Source organism: Oncorhynchus mykiss, chromosome 11 (genome assembly GCF_057628025.1).
Source record: "Oncorhynchus mykiss isolate SJ-2025 chromosome 11, ASM5762802v1, whole genome shotgun sequence".
NCBI lineage: Eukaryota > Metazoa > Chordata > Actinopteri > Salmoniformes > Salmonidae > Oncorhynchus > Oncorhynchus mykiss.
This window is the reverse complement of record NC_143032.1, coordinates 34,860,631-34,875,000: the sequence shown is the minus strand read 5'-3', so window position 1 is coordinate 34,875,000 and position 14,370 is coordinate 34,860,631. Positions and strand designations below refer to the sequence as shown.

Sequence of the window (14,370 nt, the reverse complement as noted above, 5' to 3'; positions counted from 1 at the left end):
GTGTGTGTGTGTGTGTGTGTGTGTGTGTGTGTGTGTGTGTGTGTGTATATAGAGGCTGAGGCTGTGACGACTACAGCGGTGACACGAAACACTCGGAACCTAGCAGTGGGAGTCGCGGCAAGCCACTAGGACTCCTCTGAGTGTCTGTGTGCAGTGAGGCTGAAACTGCAGTGACATTTGGGACAAGGCGAGCAGACAGAGTTGCTTGTGTTGGTCTGTCCGTCTGTAGTGGGACTCTGCTTGGTCAGGCATAGGACAGGTTGACTTGTGTTTTAACCGTTTTAGTCCTCTCCGGCTGAAGAGGGAGTCATCAGCCTTTCAGTTCTTCTTTGATCCGAAAAGAACTCCCACCAATGTCTTCTTCATCCACATCACGGTCCTGTGTCCTCCCGGCCTTCCTCTTCCTCCTCCTCTTTCTGTCATCGTTCGACCATCCCGCCACTCCTCTCTGGAGTATGTTTGGCCATCTGATGGCTTGTTTTTTCCCCTCTGATAATAAGTGAGATTCGTGGCCCCAACAACTCCACCATGGCGTATGGTTCAAGTCAGCTTCCTGAATGCGTCTCAAACGCTTCAGGTCAGCTTCATTAAATGCCACTCCAAAGGCCTCGCTCTCCTCTGCTCTGTTTTAGATACAGCGTGTGTGTGTGTGTGTGTGTGTGTGTGCCTGTTCATTGTGACTTAAAGGAGAGATACAGCCAACAACAACATGCAGTATATTACCCAGCATTAATAAAGTCTGAAATCATGGACGCAGTAGGACAGGGAGATACACTGGCACCGCTGACGATGACCGCGTCCTAATGAAGGAAATGCAGCAACAACAACGGCCTGTAAACAAACAGGATCACAAGATGGAGGCCGCGTGGTATTTTGTTTACTGACGCTTTTCTGTTTCTTTCTTTCTCTCACTTCCCCTGTCTTTTTGTCTACATCTCTCTCGCCCTCATACACACGGCCACACTCTTTTTCCCCCCTCTCTATTTCCTTGTCACACACACGCACTTTCTGAGGATGCTGAGGATGTGAGAACTAGATGTATGGCAAAGTGAGTGATTCCCTGGGTAACAAGTGTCATTGTTGCAGGTGACCCCTGTCTGTCATCTTTCACAGCAATGTCCACCGCCTGACGCTTCACCGTCCAGGCAGACAGTCTGACAGACAGACCGAACACGTGAAACCCGCAGATTTAACCATGACACAACACCCCGCCACGCACTGTCATGACCCTCTCCTGAATCGTTTCGACCCTCCACGCCGAACAGAGCCCCTCCCCACCTGCACTGGGCGTGTCCTCCTCAAACCAGGTAGCTTACGTCATCTCATGTCAGTTTATTACCGAGAGATGGAGAGAGATCTATCTTTACTGATCCTGTTTCATTTCTTCTCATTGACCACGGTCTCACCTTTTCCCCACAGGGAGGGGAGTCACTCGATATCACCATGACTACCCTGCCGACGGCAGCACCGGGCTGTGTGTGTGTGTGTGAGAGAGAGACACTCCTGTCGGTAAAGCTCCACTTAAAGGTAAAGTTCCTCCAGCAGCAGTCCAGACAGCTAGCTTTCAATTATATTAGAGCATCTGCCATCGTACGCTTTCCCAGCACACCGACACACACACACACACGCACAGGCACACACACACACACAGGCTCACACACACACAGGCACACACACACACCAGGCACACCCACAACAGGCAGCTTTCAGCAATGACTGGGCCTTCATTTACACCATGGCAGCTCACACACCAACAGTAAGAGAAAGAGAGAGAAAGACAGACGAAGAGAGAGAGCGAGCGAGCGAGCGAGCGAGAGAGAGAGAGAGAGGGCGGGGAGATTGAGAGAGCCAGAGAGAGGAAGTGAGAGAGAGAACAAGCGAGAGAGGAAGAGAGAGAGAGAACAAGCGAGAGAGGGATAGAAAGAGAGAGAGAGTTTGTGAATGAGAAATGCACAGACTGGGAGTAAACCTGACTGTTCCATCTGCTGCATGTTGTAGTGAAACATACTGGCCACCAGGGGCACTGCAGAACAGGTGCCATTAGGGATTGAGATGAGAAGGGCATGGTGGATTTCTGTTCTGTTCTCCACCTACCAATTGTGTTCTGACACTGACAACGCCTCTACAATAATTAGTTGGGTGGCACTGTGTGTGTGTGTGTGTGTGTGTGTGTGTGTGTGTGTGTGTGTGTGTGTGTGTGTGTGAGAGAGAGAAAGAGAAGAAGTGTGTGCGTGTATGTTGGTTTTTGTGTGTCCTTAAACGTTTTCAAACGTCTGACAGATAGTTAGTGACAGGTTAATATATCTTTGACACCAGAGTCACTCAAGGTCACATCATGACATCACCTCAAGCTTCTGTGGGACCGTAGCACTACACTATGCCATCCTGTAAACAACAAGCACACACATACACAAACCCGCGAGTGCATACGCACAAGTACGGGGACACAGACGCACAGACCACACACACAAAAACACAAATGTGCATATGTACATAAACCCCCACACACACACAAACCATTCACAAACATGCACAATCCGTTCACAAAAAAACACACACAACTACTCAAGTCCTGACAGACATATCGCAGATACACTCCTGGTGCTGCATGTCACCGATGTGACAGCGCTTGGCATTGCGTGTTTCGCCACAGACACACACACACACACACATTTCAGGACAGGGCTGTGTGTGAGTCACTAATGTTCTAAAACCAGAGACAGCAGCAGGAAGCAGGAGAGAGACAACAAGGTCAACAGTCACTGATTCACTGGGTTGGCTAGAGCTATACGTATAGTACCTATTAGAGGTTGACCGATTAATCGGGGCCGATTAATTAATTATGATCGATTTCAAGTTTTCATAACAATCAGAAATCTGTATTTCTGGACACCGATTGTTTTAATTTTTTATCTTTATTTAACTAGGCAAGTCAGTTAAGAACACATTCTTATTTTCAATGACTGCCTAAGAGCGGTGGGTGGGTTGACTGTCGTGTTCAGGGGCAGAACAACAGGTTTTTACCTTGTCAGCTCGGGTGATTCAATCTTGCAACCTTACAGTTAACTAGTCCAACGCTCGAACCACCTGCCTCTCGTTGCACTCCACGAGGAGCCTGCCTGTTACGCGAATGCAATAAGCCAAGGTAAGTTGCTAGCTAGCATTAAACTTATCTTATAAAAAAAAACAATCAATCATAATCACTAGTTAAACTAGTAATATCGTCAACCATGTGTAGTTATCTAGCGTGTCCTGCGTTGCATATAATCGATGCGGTGCGTATTCGCGAAAAAGGCCTGTTCTTACGCCAATGTGTACCTAACCATAAACATCAATACCTTTCTTAAAATCAATACACAGAAGTATATATTTTTAAACCTGCATATTTAGCTAAAATAAATCCAGGTTAGCAGACAATATTAACCAGGTGAAATTGTGTCACTTTTCTTGCGTTCATTGCACGCAGAGTCAGTGTACATGCAACAGTTTGGGCATCCTGGCTCATTGCAAACTAATTTGCCAGAATTTTACGTAATTATGACATAACATTGAAGGTTGTGCAATGTAACAGGAATATTTAGACTTATGAATGGTTCCGTATTTCACTGAAAGAATAAACGTCTTGTTTTCGAGATGATAGTTTCCGGATTCGACCATATTAATGACCTAAGGCTAGTATTTCTGTGTGTTATTATGTCATAATTAAGACTATTTGATAGAGCAGTCTGACTGAGCGATGGTAGGCACCAGCAGGCCCCTAAGCATTCATTCAAACAGCACTTTCGTGCATTTTGCCAGCAGCTCTTCTTTGTGCTTCAAGCATTGCGCTGTTTATGACTTCAAGCCTATCAACTCCCGAGATAAGGCTGGTGTAACCGATGTGAAATGGCTAGCTAGTTAGCAGGTGCGCGCTAATAGCATTTCAAACGTCACTCGCTCTGACATTTTTGACATGCGTTTTTCTGGATTTTTGTTGTTGTTATTCTGTCTCTCACTGTTCAAATAAACCTACCATTCAAATTATAGACTGATAATTTCTTTGTCAGTGGGCAAACGTACAAAATCAGCAGGGGATCAAATACTTTTTTCCCTCACTGTATATCATTTTGTAATTTGGGTGAATTATCCCTTTAAAAATGGCAACGGCGTTAAAACCAACCTTCATTCACCTGTGATTGTCAAGTGGGCGGAAAGTGTTCTATTACTTTCAAATACTATCTGCTCTTTTCGAAGGCGCTTGACTTTTCCTCTAGTTTGTCAAAAGCTCCTCAACTCAAACCAACAGCTGTAGTCAGATCTCCCCACTTTCAGATCAATCGAGGTATAGTTTGTTATGTCAACAAAATGTGCCTTCATACATTGTGGGCTCAGATCAGTGGTGTAAAGTACTTAAGTAGTACTTTAAAGTATTTTTTACTTAAGTCGATTTTTGGGGAGGCATCTGTACTTTACTATTTATATTTTTTGACAACTTCTACTTCACTACATTCCTAAATAAAATAATGTACTTTTTACTCCATACATTTTCCCTGACACCATACTTGTTACATTTTGACAGGAAAATGGCTCAATTCACACACTTATCAAGAGAACATCACTGTTCATTCCTACTGCCTCTGATCTGGCAGACTCACTAAACACAAATGGGTTTTTTGCAAATTAATGTCAGAGTGTTGTAGTGTGCCCCTGGCTATCCGTAAATAAATAAAAATACAAGAAATTGTGCTGTCTGGTTTGCATAATATAAGGAATTTGAAATTATGAATACATTTACATTTACTTTTGATACTTAAGTATATTTTCAAAACAAAATACTTTTAGACTTTTCCTCAAGTAGTATTTAACTGGATGACTTTCACTTGAGTCATTTTCTATGAAGGTATCTTTACTTTTACTCACGTATGACAATTGAGTACTTTTTTCCACCACTGGCTCAGACAAATACAACATGTCTTCATCCAGTATTTCTACAGCACCATGGCCTTGAACCATTATGGGTACATCTTTACAGTCTCTCCCCTTTCAATCTAATATACGAGGAGGAGGAGGAGGGAGATCACACTCAGAATGGTGAAGAGGACATTCTCAGGGACAACGCACATGGCCACACAAACACGCACGCGCCGGTACGGTGTGATGCAGTGGTGCGTGCTTGTGACTCTCATGCAGTATAATCTGTTCAGCTCATCTGAAATGGGAGCCCCTGCGGCAGCTAGCAGCTCATCCCATTTTGTCCCTGTGTGATATAAGAGTGGCAGTGAGAGGAGAGGAGGAGAGAGGGGAGGATAGGGGATCAGATGGGGACAGCTGGGAAGACAGATTGGGAGAGGAGGGCCCTTTGGACTGTACAGGGACACAGACAGACAGTGGAGCTGATTGGACCAACAGCCACCAGACAGGTGGACAAAGAGTCACCAGTCAACACAACAGTAGTGGAGCTTTGATACTCCTAATCCTTCAAACAGTGATGTACAGTGCCAGTCAAAAACAACTACTCATTCAAGGGTTTTCCTTTATTTTGACTATTTTCTACATTGTAGAACAAAAGTGAAGACATCAACACTATGAAACATCACATCTGAAATCATGTAGAAACCAAAAAAGTGTTACATACAAAAATATATTTTATATTTGAGATTCTTCAAAGTAGCCACCCTTTGCCTTGATGACAGCTTTGAACACACTTGGCATTCTCTCAACCAGCTTCACCTGGAATAACTTGCAACAGTCTTGAAGGAGTTCTTACATATGCTGAGCACTTGTTGGCTGCTTTTCCTTCACTCGCTGCAGAATGCTGTGGTAGCCATGCTGGTTAAGTGTGCCTTGAATTCTAAATAAATCATAGACAGTGTCACCAGCAAAGCACCCCAGACACCATCACACCACCTCCTCCACGATGCACGGTGGGAACCACACACGTTGAGATCATCCGTTCACCTACTCTGCGTCTCACAAAGACACGGCGGTTGGAACCAAAAATCGAAAATTTTGACAGATTTCCACTGATTTCCAGATTTCCACTGGTCTAATGTCCATTGCTCGTGCGTCTTGGCCCAAGCAAGTCTCTTCTTATTGGTGTCCTTTAGTAGTGGTGTCTTTGCAGCAATTCGACCATGAAAGGCCTGATTCACACAGTCTCTTCTGAACAGTTGATGTTGAGATGTGTCTGTTACTTGAACTCTGAGAAGCATTTATTTGGGCTGCAATTTCAGAGGCTGGTAGCTCTGATGAACTTATCCTCTGCAGCAGAGGTAACTCTGGGTCTTCCTTTCCTGTGGAGGTCCTCATGAGAGAGAGTTTCATCCTAGCGCTTGATGGTTTTTGCGACAGCACTTATTTGAGCTGTTCTTGCCATAATATGGACTTGGTATTTTACCAAATAGGGCTATCTTCTGTATGCCATCACAACTGATTGGCTCAAAAACATTAACTTCTTTGGGATAGGGGGCAGCATTTTCACTTTTGGATGAAAAGCGTGCCCAGAGTAAAACTGCCTCCTACTCAGTCCTAGATGCTAATATATGCATATTATTGTTAGTATTGGAAAGAAAAAACACTGAAGTTTCTAAAACTGTTTGAATGATGTCTGTGAGTACAACATAACTCATATGGCAGGCCAAAACCCGAGAAAAAATCCAAACAGGAAGTGGGAAATCTGAGGTTTGTAGTTTTTTAACTCAGCCCCTATCGAATACACAGTGGGATATTGGTTGTTGCACTTCCTAAGGCTTCCACTAGATGTCAACCATCTTTAGATACTTGTTTCAGGCTTCTACTATAAAGGAGGGGGGAATGAGGGCTCTTTGAGTCAGTGGTCTGCCAGCAGCATCGATCTCAGTCACGCGCATTCACATGAGAGGTAGCTCTCGTTCCATTGCTTTTCTACGGAATTCTCCTGTTGGAACATTGTTGAACATTTATGATAAAAACATCCTAAAGATTGATTCTATACATAGTTTGATATGTTTCTACGACCTGTTATATAACTTTTTGAACTTTCGTCTGGACATACACGCGCGTTTTGGATTTGTTTACCAAACGCCCTAACAAAAGGAGGTATATGGACATAAATTATGAACTTAATCAAAGAAATCAAACATTTATTGTCGACCTGGGATTCCTGGGAGTGCATTCTGATGACGATCATCAAAGTTAAGTGAATATTTATAATGCTATTTCTGACTAATGTTGACTGCGCAACATGGATGGATATTTCTTTTGGCTGGTTTGGGCTCTGAGCGCCGTACTCAGATTATGCTTTTTCCGTAAAGCTGTTTTGAAATCTGACACAGCGGTTGCATTAAGGAGAAGTGTATCTAAAGTTCCATGCATAAAACTTGAATTTTCATCAACATTTATAATGAGTATTTCTGTGAATTGATGTGGCTCTCTGCAAAATCACTGCATGTTTTGGAACTACTGAACATAACACGCCAATGTGGAAAAATGGCTGGGTTTTTCTGTGACTTGGTGCTGACCTAACAATCATTTGTGGAGCTTTCGCTGTAAAGCATTTTTTGAAATCAGACACTGTGGCTGGATTAACGAGAATTGTATAAAATGGTGCCTAATACTTGTATGCTTGTATACTTGTATGCTTGAGAAATTTGATTTATGAGATTTTTGTTGATTTGTATTTGGTGCCCTGCAATTTCATTGGCTGTTGGCCGGTAGCGGAACCCCATTCCCAGACAGGTTAAGGAAAGAAATTCCACATATGATCTTTTAGCAAGGCACACCTGTTAATTTAAATGTATTCCAGGTGACTACCTCATGAAGCTGGTTATGAGAATGCCAAGAGTGTGCAAAGCTGTAATCAAGACAAAGGGTGGCTACTTTGAAGAATCTCAAATATAAATTATATTTTGATTTGTTTAACCCTTTTTTGGTAACTACATGACTCCATGTCGGTTATTTCATAGTTTAAGAAAGAGTAACTGTAGAAAACAGTCAAAATAAAATAAAAACCCTGAAATGAGTAGGTGTGTCCAAACTTTTGACTGGCACTGTAACTGCTATGACTAGCAGCTGTTCCGGGTAGGATGGCGAAGAAAATACAGTGGCCCTATTCCTGCCAAGACGAGCACCATTAGCACTGTCACTAATAGTAGGCTTAACGGCCATGTTGGACACTTTTGCCAGCCTGTTCCACATCAGCATTGGAAGTCAGAGGTGTACCCCTCTGTTCAATCACCTCGTCCCTTTAAAAGGGTCAATCTGGGATTTGAAAAGACATTTTTTTTTACTTTTAATTGATGATATAGAGAGCTATTAATTATTGATGTATATAAAACTTTTAAAAACCCCATCGCACCGCTGTCGTTGTTTGAATTCCAGATTGCCCCTTTAACCCGCTGTGCTATACCACGGTAATATCCCCTAACTCTATACACTCCGACCGACCAGGCTGATGGGGGTAGGGGGAAACAATGGCATCTGGATTATGATGCTGTTCCCACAGCAGGAACTAATCATTCAGAGGCCAAAGTGGCCCAGGCCACTGAGGGGATTTACGACCCAGCCAGCAGAGCAGCTGCCGCCCCCATCACCACCACCCCACCCAGGCCTAGCAGCATGGCCACTCTCTTCTCTCCCCCATTAGGCTTACTGAGCAGCAGCCGTAACGCTAGCTGTCTGCTAATATTACACAAGGATTACCCCTCTCAAACCTCAGGGATTAGTACCATCTACTGTGTCCAGGAGGCTGGCCAGTGGTGGATGATGAGTGTGTTTGGGTATAAAAGAGAGATGACGTGTGTGGGGGAAGGGGGGTGAGGGAGTGAGTGAGTGGGTAGAAAAAGAGATAATGTGTGCTTACGAAAGAGAGAATGTGTGTGTGTGTGTGTGTGTGTGTGTGTGACAGTCGGTGTTAGAGGGAAAGCGGGGCTGTGTATATCCGATGGCCATTGCTTCTGTTTCTCACCACATGACTTGTGAGGCAAGGGACTGTGGTTCTCTCTACTGTATATGCGCGAGTGGAAATGTGACGCGAGACCTTTTGCCCCCTGTAGTTGAGTTACTGACTGAGAGCTGTTAATGCGCATTAACCAACATAGCACACATAATGGGCCAGGCAGTAGTATAGACAGGGGCCATAGAAGCCTAGAGAGATATTTGGTCATTAAATTAAGCTGGACCAAGGCACTCTTCATATAATTCAAATTATATACTTTTTTGGGGTGGAATGTTCAATAGGTATTTTAAACTCCAGAGATATGACACTGTTATGCACAGGAAGACAGAGAGAGGGAGAGAGTTTGCTTTGGACTGACGCAGTCATGAAAGGCCACGAGGAGGCTTTTACATGTACCTGGTAGATCCAAGATGCCTCCTCTCTCCACTATGTGATTCCTGTAGAGCGTCTTCAGAACCTTGGCACTGCCGAACCTCTTGAAACGGCTCTTCACGTTGTTATAGTACCATTCTAGAGACTGGGTCCGCAATATCCTGGAGAGGAGAAGAAAGACACAGAGGAGAGAGAACGAGAGAGAGAAGGGAGAGAGAGCGAGAGAGAAGGGAGAGAGAGCGAGAGAGGAGAGAGAAGGGAGAGAGAGCGAGAGAGGAGAGAGAGAAGGGAGAGAGAGCGAGCGAGAGAAGGGAGAGAAGGGAGAGAGAGTCAGTGAAATTAAGCATGGCACAGTAACGAGGACGGAGAAAAAGCATAAAGGATCCAAGGAAAATGTCTAATCACGGCCGAGTCATACTTTGGCACAGCGTCAACAAAGCCATGTGAAAACTCTGTTTAATTTGACGTCTCTGTATTACTGTGGCAGAGCGATGACTACCGTTTCTCTCTTTCAGACAACCCTCTGGGAAACAAACTCTTTCCCTTGTGAACAGAGGTCAGTGAGAGAAAGCTGGCTTCTGTCCTGTTCCCCGTCCATGGGGCTACATCTCAAATGGCACCCTTTTCCCCTACTTACATTACAACGAGCCCGTCCTCCTATAGCTCCTCCCACCAGCCTCCTCTGAAACCCATAGGGCTCTGGTCAAAAGTAGTGCACTATATAGGGTAGAGGATGCCATTTGAGATGCAGCCCATGGTGTTATGCCACCACGACTGGCATTGTATCTACTGAGCCATGTAAGCAGTCAACAGTCCCATTCACAGCACCTCTCCAGCACTTCTATGTGAATAATTGCCTTGTTAATCCGATGATCCAATGCCATTTGAGGGTATTGTGTGTGTGTGTGTGTGTGTACAGTGCATTCGGAAAGTATTCAGACCCCTTGACTTTTTCCACATTTTGTTACGTTACAGTCTTATTCTAAAACTGATTAAATAAAATGTTTATACATTTTCCCCAAATTCTGAAAAACGTTTTTGCTTTGTCATTATGGGGTATTTTTTGTAGATTGATGAGGGGGGGGGAATTATTTAATCAATTTTAGCATATTTTAGCAAAATGTAGGAAAAGTCCAGGGGTCTGAAAACTTTTGAATGCACTGTATTGTGTATTGAATGCACACTGTGTTGTGTATTGACTGTGCGTGAATATGTATTGTGTGTGTGTATGTGTGTGTGTGTGTGTATTGTGAGTACGTATTTTATTTTTAATTTAAGTAGGTAAGTCAGTTAAGAACAATTTTTTATTTACAATGACGGCCTCCCTCGGCCAGACCCTCCCCTAACCCGGCCAATTGTGCGCCGCCCTATGGGACTCCCAATCACGGTCGGTTGTGATACAGCCCGGAATCGAACCAGGGTCTGTAGTGACGCCTCTAGCACTGAGATGCAGTGCCTTAGACCGCTGCACTACTCGGGAGCACGTACGTGCGTTTTGTGTGTGTGTGTGATTGGATGCCCCACCCTTTTCCCCACGGCTTGGTGTGGATCTGGAGCCGGAGTGTGTTTGACGGGGCGCTAGCTGCTCATACTGACCCGACTGCTGTGGTCTGTGTGTTATGTAAGCAGTCATTTATGTTGGAGTGTGTTCTGGTTTACGAAACATGAGGGAAGTGCTCGCCTTGCGCCTGTGTTGCATGGGATTGCGTGAATCTCTGCCAACTTCGTGTTAAATCTCTCCCAAACCACCACCCGCCCTATTTCATTCACACAGTGGAAAAACCCTGGTCACATACTGCTCACGTAATGACGGACAAAACGTACTCACACGTGCGCAAACACACACAATACATACACTGCGTGCTGTGCCTAATCTGTTCATTCTATATCGGGATGGTTTCTGCATGGAAAAGTTTTGGATGGGCTGTTTTTTCATGTCGCCTATGTTCAAGTCCCTCCTCCCAAAAAATGATAATAATCATTTGGAAATACTTTTTGGGATGGAAAAACTCAGATATGCAGTCTATACTGTAGATAAGCATAAGCCATGGCAAAATGTGTAGAATGGCAGGAAATGTGCTTTAAAACAGCCACAGTGTGTCATTGCGGCGAACAGGAGGGCCTTGAAAATGTTTGGTCAGTGACCGCACCATAGGCCACGCCCGTGACCACGCCCATCGCCCGAGGCCCATTTTGATCCAGAAGAAAACCTGTATATAGGTTATATACACTGCTCAAAAAAATAAAGGGAACACTTAAACAACATAATGTAACTCCAAGTCAATCACACTTCTGTGAAATCAAACTGTCCACTTAGGAAGCAACACTGATTGACAATACATTTCACATGCTGTTGTGCAAATGGAATAGACAACAGGTGGAAATTATAGGCAATTAGCAAGACACCCCCAATAAAGGAGTGGTTCTGCAGGTGGGGACCACAGACCACTTCTCAGTTCCTATGCTTCTTGGCTGATGTTTTGGTCACTTTTGAATGCTGGCGGCGCTTTCACTCTAGTGGTAGCATGAGACGGAGTCTACAACCCACACAAGTGGCTCAGGTAGTGCAGCTCATCCAGGATGGCACATCAATGCGAGCTGTGGCAAGAAGGTTTGCTGTGTCTGTCAGCGTATTGTCCAGAGCATGGAGGCGCTACCAGGAGACAGGCCAGTACATCAGGAGACGTGGAGGAGGCCGTGGGAGGGCAACAACCTAGCAGCAGGACCGCTACCTCCGCCTTTGTGCAAGGAGGAGCACTGCCAGAGCCGTGCAAAATTACCTCCAGCAGGCCACAAATGTGCATGTCTGCTCAAACGGTCAGCAACAGACTTCATGAGGGTGGTATGAGGACCCGATGTCCACAGGTGGGGGTTGTGCTTACAGCCCAACACCGTGCAGGACGTTTGGCATTTGCCAGAGAACACCAAGATTGGCAAATTCGCCACTGGCGCCCTGTGCTCTTCACAGATGAAAGCAGGTTCACACTGAGCACGTGACAGACGTGACAAGAGTCTGGAGACGCCATGGAGAATGTTCTGCTGCCTGCAACATCCTCCAGCATGACCGGTTCGGCGGTGGGTCAGTCATGGTGTGGGTGGCATTTCTTTGGGGGGGGGGGGGGCGCACAGCCCTCCATGTGCTCGCCTGTAGTGTGGTTTTCCACTTTAATTTTGAGTGTGGACTCCAAATCCAGACCTCCATGGGTTGAAAAATTTGATTTCCATTGATTTTTGTGTGATTTTGTTGTCTGCACATTCAACTATGTAAAGAAAAAACTATTTAATAAGAATATTTTATTCATTTAGATCTAGGATGTGTTATTTTAGTGTTCCCTTTATTTTTTGGGGCAGTGTATATAAATTATATCCCTCACTGCCCTCATGGAAGTGAGTCAGAGTGTGTGTGTGTGTGCCAGACATCAGTGTTTGTGTGTGTGCCAGACATCAGTGTATGTGTGTGTGTCAGACATCAGTGTGTGTGTGTGTGTGTGTGTGTGTGCCAGGAAGCAGTGTGTGTGTGTCTCTATGCCAGCATGAGACAAACCAGATACATACAGTACATAAGCTGCTAATAGAGGAATCATGAGTGCCTTTGAAGGTCCTTGGGTTTTGTAGGCTCTCATCCCTCCCTCCATCCCACCCTCCCTCTGTTCTCTGTGGACTTATTATCCTCCTCTCCCTCTATCAGCTGGCCCGCCAAACGCGCCCGGCCTCCTTAATTCACGCCCGGGGTCACCCAGGTTCCAGTAATGGCTGCCGGGAGCAAGCGAGAGCAGAGCGCCCAACTGAAAAGGCCCGGCTGGTTTTTATCTCTGGCTACTTGCTTCTCACTGCCGCCGCACAGCCAAACAGGAAATAAATGAACGAGCAACTGAAGAGAAACAGGGGAGAAATACACATGGTTTCTGTGCGATAAGGCTTAAAGTGTCACAGAAGTTGAACTGGGACTCCAGGAGGTATACACTGAGGGTACGAAACACATGAGTATACAAAATATTAAGGACACCTGATTTCTCCATGAGTCAGACTGACCAGGTGAAACCTAAGATCCCTTATTGAGGTCACTTGTTAAATCCACTTCAAAATCAGTGTAGATGAAGGGGAGGAGACAGGTTAAAGAAGGATTTTTTTTAGCCTTGAGACATACACTACACGACCAAAAGTATGTGGACATCTGCTCGACGAACATCTCACTCCAAAATCAGGGGCATTAATATGGAGTTGGTCCCCCTTTGCTGCTGTAACAGCCACCATTCTTCTGAGAAGGCTTTGAACTAGATGTTGGAACATTGCTGCTGGGACTTGCTTCCATTCTGTCACAAGAGCATTAGTGAGGTCAGGCACTGATGTTGGGTGATTAGGCCTGGCTAGCAGTCGGCATTCATCCCAAAGGTGTTCGATGGGGTTGAGGTCAGGGCTCTCACACCGATCTCAACAAACCATTTCTGTATGAACCTTGCTTTGTGCATGGGGGCGTTGTCATGCTGAAACAGGAAAGGGCCTTCCCCAAACCGTTGCCACAAAGTTGGAAGCACAGAATCAACTAGAATGTAATTGTATGCTGTAGCGTTAGGATTTCCCTTCACTGGAACTAAGGGGCACTAAGAAATATGAAAAACAGCCCCAGACCATTATTCCTCCACCAACACTTTACAGTTGGCACTATGCATTGGGCAGGTAGCTTCACACCCCTCCAGCCGACGCTTGACATTGCGCATGGTTTGGCTTGTGTGTGGCTGCTCGTCCATGGAATCTCATTTCATGAAGCACCCTTTCCACTTCACAATAACAGCACTTACAGTTGACCGGGGCAGCTCTAGCGGGGCAAAAAGTTGACAAACAGAATTGTTGGAAAGGTGGCATACTATGAAGGTGCCACATTGAAAGTCATTGAGCTCTTCAGTAAGGCCATTCTACTGCCAATGTTTGTCTATGGAGATTACATGGCAGTGTTCTCGATTGTATACACCTGTCAGCAACGGGTATGGCTGAAATAGGCGACTCCACTAATTTGAAGGGGTGTCCACAAACTTTTGTATACATTGACAAGATACTCCCGTGTAGTTCTAGGCTGATTCCTCACC

At 45.0% G+C, this 14,370-nt stretch overlaps 1 protein-coding gene across 3 annotated transcripts in view; it reads right to left on the bottom strand.

Moving 5' to 3' along the window:
- LOC110535611 (rab effector MyRIP) overlaps window positions 1-14,370 on the bottom strand; it is a 153,383-nt gene that overhangs the window by 21,680 nt on the left and 117,333 nt on the right. For all 3 annotated transcript variants that reach the window (XM_036935343.2, XM_036935342.2, XM_090189945.1), the window contains one exon: window positions 9,311-9,447. In XM_036935343.2, the coding sequence (XP_036791238.2) occupies window positions 9,311-9,447 (137 nt within the window). The remainder of the gene's footprint in view (window positions 1-9,310; window positions 9,448-14,370) is intronic.